The following is a 25,541-nucleotide window of genomic DNA, read 5'->3' as shown; positions in this document are numbered from 1 at the left end:
ACTGCCTCCGCCAGCTTGCTTTCTTCCCATAGTGCATCCTGGTACCAAATGTGTTCCCTAGGTAAGCGACGCACACGCACCTGGCCAGCCACATGATGTAAAAGAAAACGCCACCTTCTTCCATTGCTCTGTGGTCCAGTTCTGATGCTCATGTGCCCAGTGTTGGCGCTTTCGGTGGTGGACAGGGGTGAGCATTGACACCCTGACTGGTCTGCGGCTATGCAGCCCCATACGTAACAAACTGCGATGCACTGTGTATTCTGACACCTTTCTTTTAGAACCAGCATTAGCATCTTAAGCAATTTGAGCTACAGTAGCTCGTCTGTTTGATCAGACAACACGGGCCAGCCTTCGTTCCCCACGTGCATCAATGAGCCTTGGCCGCCCATGACCCTGTCGCCGGTTCACCACTGTTCCTTCATTGGACCACTTTTTATAGATACTGACCACTGCAGACCGGAAACACCCCACAAGAGCTGCAGTTTTAGAAATGCTCTGGCCCAGTGGTCTAGCCATCACAATTTGGCCCTTGTCAAACTCGCTCAAATCCTTACGCTTGCCCATTTTTCCTGCTTCTAACACATCAACTTTGTGGACAAAATGTTCACTTGCTGCCTAATATATCCCACCCACTAACAGGAGCCGTGAAGAAGAGATAATCAGTGTTATTCACTTCACCTGTCATGTTAAGCCCGATCGGTGTAAATGTCATGCCATATATTTTACTTTAATATAAAGTATATGATGCTGTAAATAATGATGTCATATGTCATCTTAAAATTAAGAAAAACTTAATTTATTCTTTATTGATTTGAAAGACAAAGTCTATTTATAAGATCATCATATTATTTTTTTTAATTGTGACTTTATTTTCATGCCATTTAAGCTTAATCTCCCCACTCTAAAATGTGCAGTACTGTAATGTGAAAAAATATATATATTTAAATTGTATTCATGATAGGACCTTATGTTGATTCAAATAATATATATTTTTAATTACAGTAATAATAATCTTATGTAAAACACAATTGCAATAATGGTAATTTCAACCAAAAAAAAACTAAAATAAAATGACAATGGTAATCAGTATCATAAAAGTAAATGCGCTTGGTAATCATAAAAAAAACCCAATAAGACTTAATTAGGCTTCATTAGGGTTTGTGCAAAAATTATTTCTTCTGTTTTGGGGTGAACTGTTCCATGGACTGCTTACATTAGCATCAAGAAAAAGAATAAGATCAGATTAATTGTGAGAAACAGACAACTTCATTATGGCTCATGAATCAGTTCATTTATCAGCTCCACCTCTTTAGTTCTACATCACATTGTGATACTAGATTTTTTTTTTCCCCTTCTTATTCAATAAACCAGCAAGACCCAATTAAAGACAGATCCCGTCAGAATGAGGAGAATGTCACCAGTGCTCAGCTTGTTCACTGGTTCTCCGGATCTCCCTCCCGCTGGGAGTAAAGGGGACCAGATAAGGGCACATGTCACTGGCTCTCTCAACCTGCTTGTTAGCACAGTATCTCAGCTTGAAGGGCATTTACTAATGTTTTTTTTTTCCCTTTCCTTTTTCGGTGCACTTAATGACTCTCAGGCCTCTTTTTTTAGTGTTCTCAAATGAAGAAGGCAGTTCACATAGAGGTTCTCAGCAGGTCACCTCCACCGGCTTTTCTATCAGAGTTCAGACTACAAGGTGATATGCTACTTTTTACTATTTATTGATTGCTTATTTAAAATAAAAGAGTTTTAAAGAAGAGTTGATGACACTCTTCAGTTTAAAGCCAATGATGGTGCATCTCGATTGGACTTAACAAACAAACTTAAAGGGATAGTTCACCCAAAAATGAAAATTACCCGATGATTTACTTTCAGACGAATACAATCTGAGTTATATTAAAAAAATATCCTGGCTAATCCAAGCATTATAATGGCAGTGAATGGCAGCCCAAAATTGTGCATCCATCAATTATAAAAGTGCTCCACACGGCTCTGAGGGGTTAATAAAGGCCTTCTGAAGCGAATCTATGGGTTTGTGTAAGAAAAATATCCATATTCAAAACTTTATAAAGTAAAATATCTAGCTTCTGGCAGACCGCCTTCTGTATTCAACTCACAAAGAAAGAGTAACACCTCTTGCAGTTCAAAGCGCTTAAGCTACGTCCGACGTCATACGTCGCACCAGTTACGCTTTTTCCGTAAGTTGAATATACTGCACATTGGATGGATGCACATTTTTACCTTGAAATTTTGGGCTACATATCTTAATATAACTCCGATTCGTCTGAAAGGAGAATGTCCTATACACCTAGGATGGCCCGAGGGTGAGTAATTCATAGGGTCATTTTCATTTTTGGGTGAACTATCATAATTAATCATATAATATATAATTTTGTCTGCACAAATGAATGAAGGTGTTTTTCTTTATTATACGCTTGTGTTGTAGTTGTCTGCCACTTTAAATATTCAAGGTTCTGATTGGGTGTCAGTGTTTTTATCATTCATCTACTGGAAAAATTCTGTGGTGGGGTCTTGTTCTCAAAGAATTAGAATGATTATTAAAACTTAGTTATCGTTATGGTTATCATCCTTGGAGTGAACATCCCTTTACAGCAATTGTTTTATTGAAGTTAAAATGGCATAAACTGAAGGGGTGACATGTGACTGGGCATGACACTTTCAGCTAGTATTTCAAACCCTTGTAATAAAATAAGCCTTCCCTCCCCTCGAACACATTCAAACTCTCCAGTATTCATCTAGAATAAACTGATGGAATTGGATGAGTGAATTATATGGGAATGTTAATGGAGGAATAGTAGGGGTGTTTTTCATTCCATGTTCCTGAGTACATACAACATTGACAGTAAATTGAAGCCATTTGTGAAGAGGGTAGCTATAAAAAGAATCGCATGCAACAATGCTCCGAGAACATGGCACAGCATGAAAGGAGCACACCACAAAAATTGGCCCCAATAATTCAATTATTCCTTTGAACAAAGAAACAGGAGAGTGAGACAGAGCTAATTCTGTGCTGCAGTATGAGAAAATCCCTCTGCTTTGTGGCGAATTAAGATCGTCACGTTAGATCGCTCTTTAATACAGCACATTTCTGTAATTATGTTATATTTCATGCCCTCGTATTTCATTATAGCAGGATTTATATGTCATATCAGAGCAAAGATAGCCATAAAGTGGCCGGGATGAAGGAACGATGGACAAATGGAGGGTAGCAAAGAGAGATGAAAAGGAAGATAGAGCATCTGTTTTTCATGCCGGTCAGATTACAGGGGCTGACACCATAAATCTTACTTACTCTCGGATGGAGAAAAGGAGGAGGACAGGGAGACACTGACGATGCTCTCCTGAATTTCAACACATTCAGTTGGCAGGGAAACCAGTCTAGCAGACTCAGTCACTGCTCAGAGGAAGTGAACACAGTGACATTCAGGCTGTGGGTCAATTTGAGAAATTCAGTTCTGACTCAAATCTCTGTACTTGTAAGTTATTTCTGGACATCACAGTCTTCAGAACTACTTTCAAAAACATGCTCCCTTTTTAAGGAAAAATCTATGTTTATGTATGAAAATATTATAAATGTCCATGGATTAATAACTGAAGGAATGAAATAATAATAATAATAATAATCTTTATTTTATATAGCACCTTTAAAAAGAGAATCTCAAAGCGCTTTACAAGCATAGACAGATTAGCAGCACAAGATACATATAACAATCAAAAAAACAAAAACAAAACAAAAATGTCAAGAATAAAAATCATATAAAAGCCATTCTGAAAAAATTTGTCTTAAGAGCAGATTTAAAAAAAGTAAGAGAATCCGCCTGTCTGATCATCATCGGAAGATAATTCCAGAGTTTAGGTGCACAAGTGGAGAAGGCCTGGTCACCCATAGAGCGTAGACGGGTAGAAGGAACAACTAAAAGGCCCGCATCAGAGGAGCGGAGATTACGTCTGGGCGTGTAAACAGTTAAAAGTTCGGATAAGTATTGAGGCGCCAAGCCGTGAAGGGCCTTGTAAATCAGCATAAGAATTTTAAAATCAATCCGAAACCTGACAGGGAGCCAGTGCAGTGACTCTAAAACTGGAGTGATGTGTTCGCTAGTCCTGGTGCGTGTGAGAATTCTAGCGGCCGAATTTTGCACTGACTGTAATTTATTTAAGGTAGTTTTAGAGACCCCAGCCAGAAGCGCATTGCAATAATCAATGCGAGAAAATACGAAAGTATTAATCAATTTTTCCGTAACAGAAACAGATGGGGCGTAGTTTTGCAATGTTTCTGAGGTGAAAAAATGAATTTTTGACTGTATTTTGGACATGAGGGTCAACTGATACATTTTTGTCAAATATCACCCCCAAGTTGGTTTTTTAAGTTAGTTTGAAACTCCAGAGCAGAGCCGTCAATTTTTAGAGCAAAATTGCTGGATTTATTGATTTCCTGGGGTGAACCGATAAGCATTACCTCGGTTTTATCACCATTTAGACACAGAAAGTTTTGTGACATCCAGATTTTTACCTCAGATATGCAGTTTTCCAGAAAGCTTATGGCTGAATTATCATCCGGTTTAGTGTGGATGTAAATCTGGGTGTCATCTGCATAAAAATGGAACTTAAGACCTAGGGATCGTAAAAGCTGGCCAAGAGGATAGATGTACATGCTAAAAAGAAGGGGGCTCAAAATTGAACCCTGTGGTACGCCAAATTGAACTGAACCAACTTCAGACTGACGTCCATCAAGGGAGATAAACTGGCGCCGATCTGAGAGATAAGACTTGAACCAGTTTAATACAGTGTCCGTCACCCCAAAGATGGTTTTCAGGCGAGTGAGTAACAGAGAGTGATCCACAGTGTCAAACGCTGCACTAAGATCAAGAAGGATCAATATTGAAAGACAGCCAGAGTCCGCAGCAATCAGTAAGTCATTAGTAACCTTAACTAACGCCGTTTCCGTGCTGTGGAGTTTGCGGAAACCAGATTGTAGGGGTTCAAAGAGATTGTTCGCATTGAGATGGGTGTGCAATTGGGACACAACTACACGCTCAAGAATTTTAGTGAGAAATGGAAGATTAGAAATGGGACGAAAATTGTTGAGGTTGTCAAAATCCGCACTCGTTTTTTTTTGTACCGGGGTTACAGCAGCAATTTTTAATGCTTCTGGCACAGCACCCGTACTCAGGGAATCGTTTAGTATACACAAAACAACGGAACCCACAGAGGCAAAGCATGATTTAAACAACTGAGTTGGAATAGGGTCCACTATGGAGGTGACTGCTTTCATTCGTGAAACCTCCTTAGTGAGAGATTCCAGATCCAGAGAGGAAAATGTAGAAAAAGGTGTGCCGGAAAAGTGAGAGATAGTAAAAGAAGAAACAGGTGAGACTGCAGTGATGCTTTTGCGAGCATTGTCAATCTTAGAACTAAAATGGTCAAGAAATCTGTTACAAAGGTGATCTGAAACAAACATATTAGAAGTATTGTTGACTTTGAGCAGTTTATAAATAATATGGAACAATTGAACAATTTTGTTGGTTATTGACAATGATCTGAGAAAAGTACTGGGACCTAGCAGATACTATCTCAGTTTTATAAATAAGTAAATGGTCCTTCCAAGCTTGATGGTGCACATTAAGACCAGAAATACGCCACCTACGCTCCATCTTACGACAAGCTGCCTTCATAGAGCGCAGCTCGTTAGTATACCAGGGAGCGGAGCGGACAAAGTCCACTGTGCAAGATTTTATTGGTGCAAATGTGTCTAAGCCTGAGGAAAGGACTGTATTTAACAGAGAAATGTTATCCTCCAAAGGAGCTGCTGGTGAAAAACTATTCAGTGAGGAATTTATAAAAGCAGAAAAATCGGGGAGATTGATAGATTTCCATTTGCGAAAATTAACCGTTCGAGACAAAGGTCTACTATGATGTGTCAAGTCCATATTAAAATCAATTGCCATATGATCAGACAACCCAAAGTCAGATGCGCATAACTGAGACAAAAAAGAACCATTGGTAATGACCAGATCTAAGGTATGTCCCTTGACATGAGTCGGACAGTACACCAGCTGATTCAAATCAAAACATTGCAGCGTCTTTATTGTCTATATGGATATTGAAATCCCACAGAATGAGCATTCTTTCAAACTTAATGCATAGCATCGACAGCAAGTCGGCAAATTCAGATACAAAATCCTCTCTTGATTTAGGAGGTCTGTAACTATGGCCGTAGAGATGGAAGTAGAGACGTTCAGGACGAGACACTCAAAAGATTTGAACTGGGGAACGACCACAGGGCTTATTTTGATTTGTTGATTGTAAATCACGATGATGCCCCCACCTCAGCCAGAGAGACGCGGGGAATCGAACAGTCCGTAACCAGTTGGGGTCAGTTCATTAAACAAAAGTCCATCAGACTGTTTGTGCCAGGTTTCCGTTAAAAACACCAAGTCGAGTTTCTCCTCCATGATAATGTCCGATACATTGTTCACAGATCGTGCATTAACAAGCGCTGCTTTTAGCGGGGGCATAGAAGATGACAAAGGGCATTCCACTCGGTTGAGCACTGACAAGTTGTTTAAATCCAACATGGAAATCCTAATTAGGAGTCAAAATTATGTATTTTAATTAGTGCACAATTAATCACACATTTTTCTGTAATTAATCACGGTTAATCGTACCTAACATGAACGTTTTTAGTATATTTTTATGTTGTAACCATTTCTCATTTAATCTCAAAATTAATGTAGTAAATATTTGTTTATTTTTTATGAAAGAAGGCTATTACCGAAACCAATACTCCTACTGATGTCTTTATGAAATTGATTTTTAGCCTTTAATTATAGCCATTCAGCATTACAGTATAATCGAAAGCTATACTTTTTAACATGTATTAGACTTTAGAATTTAAGTGAACTTAAAACATTCTTCCATTGTAATAAATGTCATATTTACCTGTGCTCTTCAATATATATCAGGATATATATCTAATTTCTTTATTGGTCCAGTCAGACTGGTTCATATTTTTACTTGCCCTGTCAAAATGCACACAAAGTTATTGTTTTCATTGTTTTTGACTCATGTAACCTTGTAAAAAATGCTTTAAGATTTTCATGTAGGTCTAACAGGTAGGATAGATACAGAAATTAAATATAGATGAGCGTGGTCATATGATGTAATGCTAGCCAAAGGATGATGGGAAAACGTGTTAATTTTGACAGTCCTACTTTTAATACATCTTTTGGTCATGACGTCATTATCATCATCATCATCATCATCATCATATATTGTACATTTATTAAGTCATCCAGTATATCAGAGTTGGGCAAAATTGTACATTTCAAAATATTTTTTTATTTTATTTGTTATTTTTATTTTGTTTATTTTTATTTGATAATGCCAACAACTGATTAAACTTACATTTTACATATTTAAGTGGACAAATTGTGAAATATGGTGTAAATGTTTTATAAATTGAAAGTGTTATATTCCTTAATGTAATAAAGTGAATTGAACAAGCATCAAAATTGTTCAAAAATAATTCATTTATTCAGTAAAAGTTTTCTATTTCAAATAAATTGTGTTCTTTTGAACTTTTGTACAGACCCCAAGCTAGATAGATAGATAGATGGGACACCCTACGCGCTTCTGGATTTCATAGACATGTACGAGTGAAGACCACAAGCCCCCATAAAGTTTGTCATTTGGGGCAAGTTGGGACAAGTTTTATTGAAAACTCAGTTTCTTAGCTGTCACATCTGACGTTTTTCAGTCCGTTGTGATTTATAAATGAACCCTACATAGGGAAAGATTTATTATATGTGGACAAATGTAACACTAGGTTAGCCACTAAGAAAGTCTGCTTCAAAGAAATGCAAATGTATACAGGGACTGATGTTTTCTGTCTGCAACACATAAAGACAAATTGCATCTCCCGTCTCTTATTAAGTGTTCCACCTACAGTACCATGAACATCCACTCAATAGAGCACTAGACATCAGGTGCTTTGACAAATTTGGAAAGCGAATGATAATACTCAAGCACTTTGACTATTATAGAAGTACATCTCAGAAGCAAAGATTACCGCGCTCATCATTTTTGTGATGGCTTTTACCTTAACAGTTGGGACTGAATGAATACCTTTGGTGGGTTGGAAGTTGAAAGAAACGTCTCTTTGCCAAAGATGTAATTTCCTCCTCCTTTTTTTCCCCATCTCTTCACATTTGTGCGTAGCCCAATTTAAGCTGTCTGAAAAGAACTCCTAATTTTGAATTCAAAGTCTGAGCCATTTTCAGAGATTTCATTAATCTCCATCGTGGTAGGTCTTGGATCTTTTGTACAGGCACAGGATTCAGTTCATGGCTTATTAGTCTGCTGGGTTTGTTTAGATACCGGGACCCTCGAAATGGATTTCTGCATATTTACATGTTTGGTACTACCCAGTGCCCCTCAAGTAATTGAGCGAGCAGATTTGTGGTAATGAGAAACTATTGAGGAAATCTTTACACGATATTGGCAGCAAGATGCTGCCTATTGAAAAGCATTTTAGTCAATTAATTGTAAGGTCTGTGCTAAGCAACTAGCTCAATCTGGTTGAAATTGGCCTTGCTATTACTTGCAAGTTTTCAGAGCTGATGTTGGGAAATTTTAGTGGGCTTTCATCTTGTGGTCTGCATAGGATGTAGGATGTATGACCTTCCCACTACATTTCTACTGCATTTCAGTGACAGATCATATTTTCAGTTGTGTGTACACACAGAATATACTGTAGCTTAAGAATCATGTTTGATGGCTTGATGATTTGAATCCCAGTGCTGAGCAAACAGAGGTACGACTATTAGGACCATAGTCTGCTTGGGTGCTTTGGCTGAAGATGTCTCCAGAGCTTTATAATGCAGTGGCTTTGACTCTCACCTTTCTCTGTGTTGCTGCTTGCTAGAGAAGATCCTCAATTTCCACAGTCATTCTGTTTTATATTACCGTTTAAAGTTTAATAGTGCTGCAGAATTTTAATCATTAATTAGTCTGAATGAAGACAGAATTGGGCTTTCGGAAGACAGAATTGGGTGAAAGATTGCCTGTGTTGTGCAGATTAAAACAAAGAGGAGAAAGAAAAGATCCTCTCACAGAATGAAGAAATTTCAAGTACTTTCTGTTGTAGATGTAACAGGTCATAATTAAACCTATACATAAGTGGAGATACCTGAATCATCTAATGGCAAGATGCTTTAAGGAAACCTTCCTTTTCAAATTTTAAGATTAAAAACTATTTAAATACTCTAGTCATGTTTTCCAATCGAAGCATGTTTTACTTAGTATTACAATATATAATATAGTATATTATATACATAGTAAAATACGTAATATATGCAGTACATTTATAAACTATTTTATTTTTTCATTTATAAGCAACAATGTTTGTATAATTACATGTATAATCATTTTGTATATGTAAAATAAAGTAAATATGTAAAATTACCTTAATTTATAAATAAGTCATCTTTACTTTATTATACACTACTTATATTGATTAACTTGAAATAAATATAAAAAGTAAATGTCTTTACTGTCACTTGTGATATATTTAATGCGCTTGCTGGATGTGTTAATAAAAAAAAAACATCTTACTGAACATGTGAACATCCATCCATCCATAAAATCAAATAATATTTTAAAAAAATTAAATGTATTATTTTGCCTAAGTACTGGATTACTTAATAAAAATATATGATGATGATAATGATTATGATTATGATGATGAGTGTATTTTACACATTTGTAAAAATGATCTAAATTTATAAACATTTCCCTGCATTTATAAGCAATAAGCAATATTTAACTACACAAAGTTTAAAAAAAAAAACAGATGTCCATAAATATTTTAGAGTGATGATGCAATCAACTCGAAGAATTTGAATCAAATTATTGAAATAAACAGCTAATTTTGTGTAAATGAATGAACTTAACAATTGTTTTTCTACTGATATTTAAACTAGAAAACTATGAAAATAGTTTACAAAAATATAAAGTGACAATGTTTAAAGTGTTGTTTAAAGTGTAATTTCTCTGAATTTCATCCCACTTTGTATTGTTAAAATATCTGTAGTATATTTGTTTTCCCGTTTATTTTTCACGAAATTCACGTTTATTTGTAGTAGCGGCTCATGGTCGTAAATTTAGGTAGGGCAGATTCTGGGTCTTAGTGCTATTTTTTGATTAACATTTTGTAAGCTTTATATTCTAATCGATGAACATAGACTCAGTTTGGGAAGTGAGGTCACGTGAAAATGGGTGGAGCAGCCAGAAATCTGCCCCAGTGGCTCTCTATGAGTGTGCTGCAGTTCCATTTTTCACCATAGATTTACATAGGAAATTTGTGTGGCGCTGTAGAGCTAGGGAGCCCTCATACCGGCTGCCCCACCTAGTATCATGAATACATGCCTGTCGAATCCATGCTCTTTATTTTAATATATCCTTCACTTCATGACTTAAGTCTAGAAAATCAGAAAACTATTTGTTGCAGAATTCTGAATACATATACAATTTATTATTAATTAATTGTATATAGAGGTCTATGTTTAGATTAATATTCTGCCCATACAGACGAGCCGCGGCTGCTTTGCAAAATCTTCTCGATAACGCAAAACGCATCATCCAGTGAACTTTTGACAGGTCCAGGGCTTTTATGAAAAGTTATATTTTATTTACATTATATTTCCGCATTTTTGCCCATGGACAGTCCGATCGACAGAGGGTTATTAAAAGAACAGTTATTGTAAGCATTTATCACTGAAAAATTGTCTACTCTTTAAACAGCATTATGGTAAAAATGGAACACCTATGGCATCAGGTTTCTTACCTGTTCGCAACGGCGTTTTGATTTGGGGGGTTGGGCTGAACTGACAGAACGTCCGTTTCTTTCAGTTTTTTTCCCTCCATTTGGCATCAACACTGTGTTTGTGGTCATCCAGTTTGAAAGGATGATTACAAACACAGAGGTTATTCAAACTTTCCATAGCAGTGCTCTCGCCGTATTCACGATTCTTTGCAACTAAACTTCACTGCCTACAACGCGCTGGATCCTTCATTGGAAACTGAAGGTAACTCATTCAATTCACATTTAGTCTTTGAATTCTTGCACCCGGGAACAATACAAGTTGACGCCATTATGACTAAAAGTTTGCTAAGTAGCATTTCCTACTAAATCAAGCCGGTAGGCCTATGAAAAGGCCTCTGTGACCAAGTGTATCAATAGTAGACTGGTGGGAGTGGCCTTGGATGGCAACATGCTCAGTGCATTATGGGTGTTGAAGTTTTCCTACTTATTCAGCAAAAGGGAAGACAACAGCTTTTTTTCTCTTGTAAGGTAGCACCAATTTCAATATACTTGTGTGAATATGCTTAGCCCTATTTATTGTATGTAGTTCCTGTCCAAGTGTATTCTCAGGTCATTGACATTAACCTTTCAGGCAGCTGGCCAGAAAAGCCTCTTTGTCTAGTCAAGGTCCCTAAAATGAACAAAAGCAGCCATAAGAGGCAGAACTCGGCATCTGACTGTGATGTCCTTGAGAGTGAGCTTGTTTCATAAATTCCTCCATTAGCTCCTGGGCTTGCCCTGCAGCATGCTTTCTATCTAGCCCATTAAAACCCATCGGGGGACAGGCCTGTAAACAGTTCTGCCCCACAACTTTGATAACGGCCGTGTCTGTGTCTGTATCCAATTGCAGTGGCCGTCTCAGCCCTCTCCCCTCTCTACTGACGTCCCACTGTGGCTTATTACCAGCATGCCGTGATCTCGTTCTTGCTAGCAGCTAATGTCCTGCTGCTCACATTTATCCTGCTGTGAAGCTCCTAACCCCAAACACGAAGACGAGCGATTCACACGCACATAGACATGTCCACATGCTCTGGCTCTCTCCCAAGGTCCACAGTCATTTAGCCCATTAAGTGCAATGATTTTAGCAGGAGGGCAAACGGAGGCTTGGGGGCATTCTGTGTAGAGAGCATAAAGGGAGAGAAGGGCTGCGGATGAAGCGTAGTATGTGATGTATGAGTCAGGAAATTCCCTCAAAGTGTTCTTATTGTGGGCTAAAATGAAATGAACACACCAGAGGCTGGTTTAAAGGATTTAAACTCCATAAAAGTGTGTGTGTGTTTGTGTGTGGGTACAGAATACAGTATTTACTGTACATCTTTTTATGACAAGGCAAGGTTAGTTTAGGTTGTAAAATGTCATGTTGGATGGCTCATGATATATACACTATTATTCAAAAGGTTAGGGTCAGTAAGATTTTTTTTTAATGTTTTTTATCATATTTTTTATAATGATTTTGTTCTATTTGAATATATTTGAATATGTAATTTATTCCTGCGATGTCAAATCTGAATTTTCAGAATTACTCCAGTCTTCAGTGTCACATGATCCTTCAGAAATCATTCTAATATGGCAGCTTTCGGGTGGAAACCTTGTTTGCTTTTCTCAAGAAACACTATATATACAGGCTAATGTTTTATGTATTTGAAAAGTGGAGCGGAGTGTCTTTGTCTAGCATTGGTCACTGATTCTTAGCCAATACTGTCTTGAATAACCTGTGCAAAGCACTTCATCTTTTAAACATGAGATTTAGTATTTCTGTTGAAAAAATGTCACCTAAAGTTAGCTAAATATGACAAAACCTCTTTTTGGGATGCCCTCAAAGACAAAAAGTGGCTCATAAATAAACTAAATAATTCTTTATTTTAAATGCAAAAAGATTCTTTTAGCAAAACAGATTTTGCATGCGTCTTCCATTTGCGTCCACATATAAGCATTTATTTACTCTGAGCCCAATTCTGTCTCAAGTAAAATGCCTTCACAGATTTCACTGCTCTCTTTCACTGTCTTTAAATTATTCAGCACACAAAAACATCTCAAACATTTATGTGCCCATTCTTAGAGGGATGCATGAGAAGTGTGACCTCCCTGTTTGGCATAAAAGACTGAGTCGAGATAGTGGATCAAAGCATGAAAACACCACAATCTCTTTACCCGGGAGACACACTGACATGATCCAGGAATTAAACAGAAAAAGACAGTCTTCCAGTAATAGCATTACGGAAATGACAGGGAATCAAGCATGTAAAGAGCAGATCGGCTTAAAAATATATATATAATTTGGGTGGAAAACAGAGCTGTCAGGACAAATTCATTTTTTCTCAGTCTTTTCTTCCCTTTTCACATAAAAATATGAAAAGGAAGAACTATCGAAGACAAGATAGAGATACAGAAAGTGGTGCTTGTGGTAATGGGAATAATAAGGCAGAGAGTTGGTGAGATGGCGGTAAGCTAAGCACGTCATTACGCATTCATTGAGATTAGGTTATGTCATCTCTTGCTCTCTTATAAAAGAGTGAAATAAAGAGAAAGAAATGAGGATGGAAAGACAGCGCTTGCAGTGAATGAATACCACCTGATTGCAGTAACCGTGCTGCCGCTGTTGGACATTGAGGGCAAGCACATTGGTTAATTGAAAGTGATCTGCTAATGAGGTAAATTGACTACATTACCAATGTCTGCCTGTCTCTCTGGGATAGCACAATGGGGGCTAAGTTTCTCACGCTGACTGTAATGGTCTCAATTACGTGGTTGTCTGAAACAGTGTGTCTCTGTGGCTGAAAGGTTAAGGACTCAGGCTGTTTCTCTTCTAATGAACCTCCTCCCCGTACTGTCAAACTCACTGCCCCACTGCCTCCTTCCTCTCCTCTTTGACTTCTTCTATTCTGCTCCTTTTCTAAGCTTTTTTTGCCCCTCCTCCTTTACTATATGGGGGGGGGGGTGATGTACGGTGGAATGTAGAAAGGAAGGAACAGATGAAAGAAGAGATGAATGGGAATGAAGGAGGCAAGAAATAAAGAATTAAAGTAAGGAGGAGGAATTAATGAATGATGAATGAAGGATCAAATGTGGAGTGAGTGAGTGAGTGAGTGAGTGAGTGAGTGAGTGAGTGAGTGAGTGAGTGAGTGAGTGAGTGAGTGAGTGAGTGAGTGAGTGAGTGAGTGAGTGAGTGAGTGAGTGAGTGAGTGAGTGAGTGATGGAAGGACGGACGGACGGACGGATGGATGGGTGCAGGGGCGCCGCTAAGGGGGGGAAAGTTAGGACGATTCTAAGGGCCCACGCACTTTCGAGGCCCCCAGAGATTGGTTTTATTAGTAGTAACAGTACTAGTAGTAATGTAATATAAATTATAAATGTATAATCTACCAAAGAGTTACAAATATAACAAAATGATGGCTTATTTCTGCATTGCAACTGCTCACAGGTAAAACGACATTTGATCAAATCCCACTCCGACATGAAATTTCTCTGTACTGTAGGCTACTATACTTCTTGTATCCATTAAGAAAAGGTATTTCGTTTTATATTTGTTTAAATATTATAATGTTATTTTTGTATGTCTATCTATGTTGTCAGTCTGTCAATCTATGTTGATCATGAAAGTGAGCAGCATGAGTGAGAAAGGACACATCATACGATGCGCAATGCCAGGAGACATGGAGTGGGTCAGACCACTTTTGACCACTTCATTAAGTTTTGTTTTGTAGAAAGCCTTTATTTAAAGTACATTTTGTTTTGTATAAATTGTATCTTAATTTTAATCAGTGTTTCATCAGCCAATTGGGGTATTCTGGGTTGAGCGAGCAGAGCTTAATTGGTCAGTATTATTAAATTGCAGACAAAGATTTTGGATAGCAAGGTTGGTGCGGTAGGGGGCCCAACATCATATTCTTTCATAGGGCTCAAAATGGCTAGCAGCGCCCCTGGATGGGTGAATGGAAAGGAGTGAATGAAAGAACTAATGGGAGAAGGAAGGATGGAGGAGTCACTAAATTGAGTGAATGATGGATGGATGTAATGGAGTGAATAAAAACAAATGTGAGTGAGTGAGTGAGTGAGTGAGTGAGTGAGTGAGTGAGTGAGTGAGTGAGTGAGTGAGTGAGTGAGTGAGTGAGTGAGTGAGTGAGTGAGTGAGTGAGTGAGTGAGTGAGTGAGTGAGTGAGTGAGTGAGTGAGTGAGTGAGTGAGTGAGTGAGTGAGTGAGTGAGTGAGTGAGTGAGGGATGGAGGGATGGAGAGGAGTAAATTAAATAATAAATAAATGAATGAGAGAGGGAAGTAGTAAGTCAGAGATGGATGGATGGATGGATGGATGGATGGATGGATTGATGGGGGAAAGGAGGAAAAGGGTGAATGAAAAAATTAGGTAAAGAAGGATGAAGGATGGATATAAAGGGAAAAAAAGAATGAGCACAAATCTAGGAATTAATGAATGATGAATAAAGGATCAAATGTGGGTTGAGTGAGTGAGTGGTGGAAGGACAGACGGACGGATTGGTGAATGGAAAGGAGTGAATGAAAGAACAAATGGGAGAAGGGATGATGAGAAGTCACTGATTGAGTGATGGATGGATGGATGGATGGATGGATGGATGGATGGATGGATGGATGGATGGATGGATGAATTTTTCCCTTTATATCCATCCTTCATCCTTCTTTACCTAATTTTTTCATTCACCCTTTTCCTCCTTTCCCCCATCAATCCATCCATCCATCCATCCATCTCTGACTTACTACTTCCCTCTCTCATTCATTTATTTATTATTTAATTTACTCCTCTCCATCCCTCCATCACTCACTCACTCACTCACTCACTCACTCACTCACTCACTCACATTTGTTTTTATTCACTCCATTACATCCATCCATCATTCACTCAATTTAGTGACTCCTCCATCCTTCCTTCTCCCATTAGTTCTTTCATTCACTCCTTTCCATTCACCCATCCAGGGGCGCTGCTAGCCATTTTGAGCCCTATGAAAGAATATGATGTTGGATGGATGGATGGATGGATGGATGGATGGATGGTTGGATGGATGGATGGATGGATGGATGGATGGATGGATGGGTGGGTAGATGGATGGATGGATGGATGGATGGATGGATGGATGGATGGATGGATGGATGGATGGATGGATGGATGGATGGGTGGTAGGTGGGGGATGGATGGATGAGTGGATGAGTGGATGGATGGATGGATGAGTGGGTGGATGTGAAGGAAAGGATAATGGAAAGGAGTGGATGAAAGAACTAATGGGAGAAGGAAGGATGGAGGAGTCACTAAATTGAGTGAATGATGGATGGATGTAAAGGAGTGAATGAAAATGTGAGTGAGTGAGTGAGTGAGTGAGTGAGTGAGTGAGTGAGTGAGTGAGTGAGTGAGTGAGTGAGTGAGTGAGTGAGTGAGTGAGTGAGTGAGTGAGTGAGTGAGTGAGTGAGTGAGTGAGTGAAAAATTAGGTGAAAAGGATGAAGGAAGCAAATAAAGTAAGGATGAAGGATGGATATAAAGGGAAAAAAATGAATGAGCACAAATCTAGGAAAGACTGAAACAATGAACGAAGGCTAGATGAAATGTAAAAAGTGTGTGAATGATAGAATAAATAAATAAATAAATAAATAAATAAATAAATGGCAAGAAAGAAGGAAAGAACAGACAAATGAATAAGTGAAGGAAGGAATGACTGAACCAATGAATAGTTTGTATGATGGAAAGTGAATGAACAACTGAAAGAAGGAATGAACAAACATGAAGAAAGGATGTAGGTAAGGCTTGAACCAAAGAATGGAAGATGGACAGTAAGAAGGAGTGAATGAATGAATGTAGGAAAGTCTGAAACAATGAATGGTGGATGGATGGAAAGAAGAAGGGAATGAATGAAAGAAGTAAGAGGAATGGAAAAAGAAGGAAATGTTAATGAATGAACCTTGAACGGATGGGGAAATGGAGTGAAATTAATGAACAAACAAATTAATAAATGGATGACAGGAAACAAATGAATGAATGTACAATAGTGAATAAAAAATGAATTCATGAATGATGAATATATAGAAAGAAATGAAGGACAGGTGGTTGAATGATGGAAATAAGTAATGGGTGAATGAAAAAAACTAAACGAGGAGGAATATATGATAAAAGGAAGGAACTAATAAGATAATTAATTAATTATAAAAGGAGGGAGGACGGGTGGAAATTGAGGAAGAATGGAATAGAAATGATTGAAGGATAGGATTGAATCAATGGATGAATGATGAGTGGGTGGATAGAAAAAAGGGGAAAAAAGTGCAAGAACAAATGAATGAATGGAAAGAAGGTAGGAAAGAACAGATGCATTTACTAAATGAAATGATGAAGGAAGGATGAAAATAGAAGAAAATGAAGGAAGGAATGACTGCACTAACAGAGAAAGATACTAACTTATAGAAAGAATGAATAAAGGAGAGAACCAATGTAGAAAAACACAGGTGGAATAAATAGAGGCATACACGAGAGAAGGAAAGACTGAGCCGTGAGTGATGGAAGGACGTCTCTGTGTGTGTGCTGACAGGAAACAGAGATCCTGAACACGGCGGTGCTGAACGGGAAGACGGTGGCAGTGCCAGTGAAGGTGGTGACGGTGGGCACAGACGGGACGGTTACGGACGTGTCGGACGCTGTGCAGTGCCAGTCCACTGACGAAGACGTGGTTAAGGTCAGTGTGTTCTTGCCTCCTCACTCAAATGAACAGCTGAACCAAAGCCTGCTGTGCCATGCTGACTTTCAATCAACACGATAGGATTCAAATGAAGCTCACAATAAATTTCATTCATGTTTAATGATGTTTTTCCAATGATTAATAGAGGTGATAATTATCCGTCATGTAGGGACACAGACACTAATTACAAATGCTTCAGGAATCAATCTGAACTTGAACGGACCTGTTCTTTTCATATCTTGACTGAATTAAAATATTCTCCCCTGTCTGTTCTCCGTCTGACACTCATTCAACAGAGATCCATTTCTCAATTTCTTAATCACCACATTGCAAAAAATCCGACAAGATGTCCGTTGTGAAAAGGAAATACACTTTTGCATACGTTTAGAAAGAGTACTTATCGCGGAAATAATAGATTTGAAAAGACTATACTTACAGTAAGTGCAAACTGAATGTAATGTTTTCATACACTAAATTGCATGTTAATTGCTTTTAAATGACAGTGCATTCTAGTTTAAATTGATGTGAAATGCAATTGGCTGAATTTTGAAGTTTTTTGACCTGCTTAACCGTTAAAGGGGCACTATGTAACTTTTCCGTCCGCTAGAGGTCGCCTATTCAAAACAAAGGCGTAGCTTGATGACGGCAAGTTTGAGCGCAGAATCTTGGGACGTGGTCTTCACCATCACAGCCGGTTGAAAAGAATTGGGATAGGACTCGGGCAGAAATCATGTTCATGGATGTGATTATTAATGTCACTGTAGTATGAAGCAGAGCAGGGCCGAGTGTTGTGGAGCTGGGCAAGGTCGTGTGAGCGATTGTTAGTAAGATGAAGGCAACACACGCCTCGTGAGCAGCGGGACTTTTATTATGACACAGTCACCGGCACCATTTGCCCTTTTCCGGTCATGAGTATGAGGTAACGCATCTCTGTTTATCATATTTAGGCCTTTTTTCAGCAAAATTACCCAGAACAATTTGTCCCAGGAACTCTTTTCCCCCCAGACCTGCTGCTGTCTGCGTTTCCATCATGGTCTAATGCTGTTAAGAGCGAGCTTTAGCTGAAGCACAGCTGTGTTTTAATTGCTCCATTTAATAAAAAAGTCTAAATAAAGATCCGGGTAAAGATTTCCCCCTCAAAACGGCCCTGCTTTCGAGGTAGTACTTTTTTAAAAGTTCAGGAACTTTTGGGGGTGGGACTTGGGTGCTGAACATGTTGATTGGTTGAGCTCATGCAGCATTTTATTTCAACCTAAAAGTCTGTTGCGGTGTGTGCAGTAAGAGTTGTTTACTATTCAAATCAACAATGGAGTTTAAAAAATACGACCGATGACGAGGTCCAGGCTTTATTACGTTTATTTGCAGAAAAAATCCAGCAGGCTCTGGAAAGTCGCACGCAGTCCTCCGTCACCGGATTAATCTTCACGATACTTTAGACCGCGATGGAAACACAGACAGCAGCAGGTCTGGGGGGAAAAGAGTTCCTAAAAAAAAAAGTTCCTGGGACAAATTGTTCCGGGTAATTTTGCTGAAAACAGGCCTAAATATGATAAACAGAGCTGCGTTACCTCATACTCATGACCGGAAAAGCAGAAATGGCACCGTGACTGTGGCATAATAAAAGTCCCCCCCAGGAACTCTTTTCCCCCCTAGACCTGCTGCTGTCTGCGTTTCCATCGCAAATAAAAGTAACTCATTACCAGGGAAAGTAACTACTGATTTTTATTTTTTTTTTCAAAACTTGGATGCCCCCAATATTAAATATGTTAAATTAATGAATTGGACACTATATAGAATAAATTATTATTATAAAACATTGTACATTAATGTACACTATTGCAATGTTGCTGTGGGACAATGTGAGAGACACCTATCAAATTCAATAAATTATTGTAAATATTATCAGTAGGCCTACTATAGTGTAAATATTGTAGGGCTGAAACATTCATCGAGTTACTCGATTAACTCGATTACAAAAATTCCTCGAGGCAAAAATTCTGCCTCGAAGCCTCGTTAAATTGCGCACTATACGCGCAGGGTTCTGATTCACACGGACTGCTGTTCAATGTTCAGGAAGCACACCATAGCGCGTGATACATTTTGAATTTAGTTTAGATTCTAGATGCCCAGAATCACTATAGTAACTGCATGTTTTACACAGTTTATGTAAATTGATTACCGTTCTTATAGCTGCCACACACACACACACACAAACACACACGGCGCGCGCAAGCCACCTAAGCCAGATCGCTTTCACTTTCGTCCTCATAAAGTTTGTCAAGTAAATGCTTTTAAAGCCTTGCCAGTTTGAACATTGAAGCGATTGTGCACTATTCAAAAACAACAATACAGTGCGTTCAGTGCTCAGCTTTTTTCTGTGACACAGAGCTGAGCCGTGTCGCGTCTTTGACAACGAGCACGCGCCCTGAAGGCAGACCTCTTTTCTCGTGAAGATCGCCCGCGGAGAGCTGCGCAGAAACGCAGTGTCAACGCCGTCCTGTGACTAAAGTAAAGTCACTAAAGTAGCTTAGAAACTCAACTCAACCGTTATAGCATACATTTGAATACCTTTGAAGTAATTACAAACCACAGCTTCATAATGAATAGAGACGGAATGAGTAATTCACACACACAATCACTCTCTCATTAATGCATCCGATTCCAAATAAATGTAATGTAGGTCTACTACTGTGTTAATGTATCTGTATCTGATGTACAACAAACATAAATCTGCCCCACAGACAATAACTGCTGAAAGTATTTCCTTCAAGTATTTTAAAATCACAAAGAAATGCACTTTTTGCATTTGTTGGAAAAATTCCAACTTTAATAGTAGAAAATCAGTAACACACACACACACACACGCATGCACCCTCCTCTCTCGCGCCAGTCAGACCAATCGTGGCAATGCATCACATATGCTTAAACTTTTATGTAGCCACGCAACAATAATTTCAGCATTCACTGTATACACCCGGACGTGCTGTTGTGACGCGATTTTTCGAACGGATGCTTCACCTAAAATGCACCGCTATGCAAGTCAAATGCAGCGCTCTATTGAAAATTAATGTATGTATGTATGTATGCCGTACCAAACTGCAATGAAGCCTCACGCACACACACACACACACACACACACACACACACACACACAGGTTGCTAGGTTACCATAGCAAAGAGGCTCACCCCAGAAATGATATATTATTTGTTAGTAGCCTAATGGTAAATGCTGCAGGTGTAGAAATCTACATAAAAGATATTTACTTTGATGTCAGGGCTAGATTACAGCATGAAACCTGTTGTGCATATTAATAAATTAAATTGCTTTTCCTCTTCATTTTCGTTATGTATTATTTGTTTTGGTTGTTTAAAAACACAGATTTTTTTATCCGATTAATCGATTAATCGATCGATTAAGTGCTAGATTAATCGATTACAAAAAGAATCGATAGCTGCAACCCTAAAATATTTTGTAAATATTATCAGTACTATACTACTCCTTTGGTAGTGGAGCTCACGTTATCACCTGGGTTTTTAGCCACTAATTTCTAATTAGATTAGAATTACTTGCCACCGACGTGGAGAGACTCTTTCTTCCTGGGCATAAGTTGCACGTTACATAAACATTCTTACCTTTCACCTCAACGAGGGAAAAGTAGCGCTTATACTTCCAGTTTGCGAAAGCTACCTTTGAAGTCGTTGGACTCGGTGTGTGTGACTGTGCATATGCGTGTGTGTGTGTGAACTCAAACTATCAACCTCAACCTTGTCTCCCACCCACCAATCATGTTATGTGTACCATCAACACGCATGGCATGCACGCCCGCACACACACACACACACACACACCAACCAGAGAAAAAATAACCTTGCAGGTCCGACTGACAGAGAGCCTGTTCGGATGAAAACCGCTTCAGTGAGCTCAATTATAGTAACGGCGCAGTTTTTTTTCTCAGTGACCCATGACCGGAAAAGCGGAAATGGCGCTGGTGACTGTGCCATAATAAAAGTCCCGCTGCTCGCGAGGCGCGTGTTGCCTTCATCTTATTAACAATCGCTCCAGCGGCCTTGCTCAGCTCTACAACACTCGGTCCTGCTCTGCTTCATACTACAGTAACGTTAATAATCACATCCATGAACATGATTTCTGAGTCCTATCCCGATTCTTTTCAACCGGCTGTGAGGTGAAGACCACGTCTCAAGATTCTGCACTCAAACTTGCCGTCATCAAGCTATGCCTTTGTTTTGAATAGGCGACCTCTAGTGGACGGAAAAGTTACATAGTGCCCCTTTAATGGTTAAGTGGGTCAAAAACATTTAAAAGCAATTAACATGCAATTAAGTGTATGAAAACATTACATTCAGTTTGCACTTAATGTAAGTATATTATTTTCAAATCTATTATTTCCGTGATAAGTACTCTTTTTTAACGTATGCAAAAGTGTATTTCTTTTTCACAAAGGACATCACATGACAATCTTGTCTATTGCAATCTTGATTTTTTGCAATGTGGTGATTAAGAAATTGAGAATGGATCTCTGTTGAATGAGTGTCAGAGGGAGAACAGACAGCGGAGAATATATTAATTCAGTACGTCGGTACCCCGGTTCTTGTGGTCGAAACACACCGAGTACCACCCCAAAGTCCCTAGTTCCTGGGAAAAGTTCCCGCGGTGTAAACACGGCTTTAGATACATTTGTGTTGAAAATGATGTTGTGATGTTACTCTGTGCATTCGCAATTTTCGCAATTTTCTCACAATTTACAAATAGTTGGAAACATTTGAGATATTGTCAGTGCTCAACTGAAAAAAATATGTAACACTGGCCTAGTGGTTTTTAGATATTTGACTGCAAAAATGCTGCATATTGCAGCTTTAAATGCCAATCATTATTACATATTCGGGTCTTTAGAAACCTGGATCTTGTCTGGCTACCGCCAGACCAAGCTCAGTCTTTTAAGATTGGACATTGGTCTGGGAAGTCTGCTCTGTATTTTATACTGCACAAGAGGCGTGATCAACGGGCATAGTTCAAATGACTACGATCCGGGTGTCGTACTTTGCAGAGCGACGTGAAAACTCCAGGCAGGAAATGTGTTGGTTTGTATTATTGATCAGCGGTTGGCAGAAGCAGCAGGTTGTGCAAAAAAAACCCCATGAAAGTGAGTGGTATTTACACCCACTCGAGCGATTTGTTTGCTAAACTAAAGAAGCCATTGAGCATCGTCGAGAGGTTAAAAGGAATTGGATTGATTGCTCCATTTGTCTGATTTCAAATGATAGCACAAATATGCTCATACTCCAAAGGGTTTAGGAAAGACAGCCATTTGAGTTCAAGCATGTGATTTTTTTTTGTTTTGGGCTCAAAACGGAGGTGTGCATCAAGAGGTTAAATATATTTGTAATTACTCATTTGTAATGATGTTGCAATTGAATACATTTAAAATATATTAAATTAACTTTAAATATTAAATATATTAACTAATATTATTTGCAATGTACGTGCAGTTTTTTGTGTGCATTCAGTAAAATTAAGCACATAAAGTTTACTGACCATTATGTTCTTTTCTGTAATTCTTGTCTTTTTGGGTTACTTTTCAATGCTTCCAGCTGGATCTTGGTCACATATGAGCGCAAATTCAATCATAGCGTATATAATTATGATGTTTGATTACGCATGAGATGGAATCTGCTGATGCTTGTTTCTAAACAAGATTGGATTGTACGATTTTTTTTTCTGGAGATGATAATTTGTGTTTGACAGGCCTATTAAGTTGAGTTTGTTTAGACATGAAATCCTCTCAGTTTAAATGACCCGAAATACGCAATCAGCTTCCACTGTGGGGGTGATTTAATGCCAGCGACATTCGTAAGAATGTTTTTAATTGCTAATTTCAATGTGTTTCTTCACAGTTAAAAACACAGCTGTGCCTCAGCTAAAGCTCTCTCTTAACAGCATTAAAGGCTTTGGTCGTATGCAAATGATCAAAACGTTGTATATGTTTACATAGACCGCGGTAATCTAACTTTCGGCCTAACATTTCATTCATATTCATGAGTAAAAGTTTTAGTTTATCCCAATTTATGCTGTAGATGAAGATGTGCAAACTACTTCAGATATGCTGTGAAAATGGAACGTGTGCAGTTATTACCTTAAGGAGCTATTTCTTTCTTAAAATGACTTCCATTGGCTTAATATAATGTAGTCAGGCTGATTCACTCGTTAAATAACCAGGTAATAAAACCAGGTAATTTAGATGTCACTACATGAAGCACATATTTAGGCTTTAGTCAGAGCGTCCCTCCAGTTTAACACTTTGAACTGTTAACTTAACCAGTGGCAGATGGGGGAGTGTTTGTGAAACCCATCATTATTTAGTGACGCTTTAGGTAAATAAATTACATACTGCAGCTTCAGAGTGTCTCCTATTAATGGCTTGGCTAGAACAATGCAAGGCGGTAAACTATTTATTACCTGCACTGTAAAAATGCTATTATTTTACTTCAAAATAATGTCACATTTATGTTTTATGCAAGGAATGAATTAGGTACACCTTGCTTGTATCGGGTTGGACCCCCTTTTGCCTTCAGAACTGCCTTAATTCATGGCATTGATTAAACAAGATGATGGAAACATGCATACATACATGCATGCATAGATACATGCACCAGTATGCCATCTCATATTACAGTATTTTTTACAGTATTTTTACAGTTTTATTTTGGCCACTAAATCTGCCAGTTTTTTTCCTTCTCTTTTTTTTTTTTACTGTACATTCAACCCTTAAACGCATACCTCAGGTCTTTAGTGACCCGGGACGTCATTCACTACCCTCCTCCTCATTCGTTTTTTTTTTTTAAGTTAGACATCAAGCTTCTTAGCATTCCTCAATCAATTTCACTCACAGATTACCGCAGGCAGAAAACAAAAGAATAGGAAGTATCATCAGCAAAACTTGAAATGGCTCATTGTTTTACTGCAGAGCTATGTTTCCATCGACCTATTATGCACATTTTGGGATATCGCATAATGGAAACGGCAAGATGCGCATAAATTCTAAAAATGCGCATAAAAAAGCGTATGCGCTCGTTTGAGACGGATACCTTTTCTATCCGATACGAAAAACATGCGCATAAACTACGATGGAAATGCATTTACCAAATCAAGCGCCAGCGTTAGTTCTGGCAGGCCACGTAGTCAAGCTCCGCTATCAGCTGATTGGGAAATTCTAACTCCGCCCCTCTTTCAGCTGATCTGTTTCAGCTGATCCTATGCTCTCAATTGGCTTCTCTCAAACAGGGCGCCTTACTTAAGCATAGCTTCACTTCAATCTGCCTGCTTGGACGCTTCTGCTGCACGCTGCTTTGCAATCAGGATAATAATTTATGGTTTTCCTATGCTTTATCATCTATGCGTTTTGTGCAGTCTGCTTTATCAAATCACCAAACCATACACAAGGCTTTTTAAAGTGCAATTGCCTTTCACGTGTATTCATGTATCAAACGGAGCTACAGCAATTCTATGTTCGTTTTGAGTGAGATAAGTAGGCTATGTGTTGGCTAATGATTCAATCAGGCAATGTGAGCATTATTTTGGCAAATATGTATTCAATATTTACATACTTGCGTAAGACGAACGTGAGCTGCAGCTGCATTTTCAGCAGAATTATACCAGGACATGTACTATTTCATAACTATGGGAGCAGTAACAATTATGACAGATAATAACAGTAACAAGCTATTTCCTCAACGAAAGCAACCCCACTTGCTGAGCCTGTTATTTTATCATTTGGCAAACGTTTCACTGGGTTTTGTGTCTCGGGCTCTGGGATACGTGCTCCATTGCAGCGTGTTTAGCAGCGATGGGCGGCGGCCGATCGTCATGAACGTGATCCTGAGAGGTGGTCGTCAGAGAGGTATTTATTAGTTAAAATCACTCACTGCTCAAATGCATGTTTTGCTTTAAAA

General features: G+C 38.6%; 1 protein-coding gene across 1 annotated transcript in view; it reads left to right on the top strand.

Annotated features, from left to right (window-relative positions):
- The window catches only part of LOC307132468 (transmembrane protein 132C), a 414,322-nt gene that overhangs the window by 334,273 nt on the left and 54,508 nt on the right, over positions 1 to 25,541 (top strand). Inside the window, exon 5 of the mRNA XM_079826812.1 lies at positions 17,427 to 17,570. Within this exon, the coding sequence (XP_079682938.1) occupies positions 17,427 to 17,570 (144 nt within the window). The remainder of the gene's footprint in view (positions 1 to 17,426; positions 17,571 to 25,541) is intronic.

This window comes from Gobio gobio (genome assembly GCF_949357685.1).
Source record: "Gobio gobio genome assembly, chromosome: 10".
Taxonomy (NCBI): domain Eukaryota; kingdom Metazoa; phylum Chordata; class Actinopteri; order Cypriniformes; family Gobionidae; genus Gobio; species Gobio gobio.
This window is presented reverse-complemented; position numbering and strand designations above follow the sequence as displayed.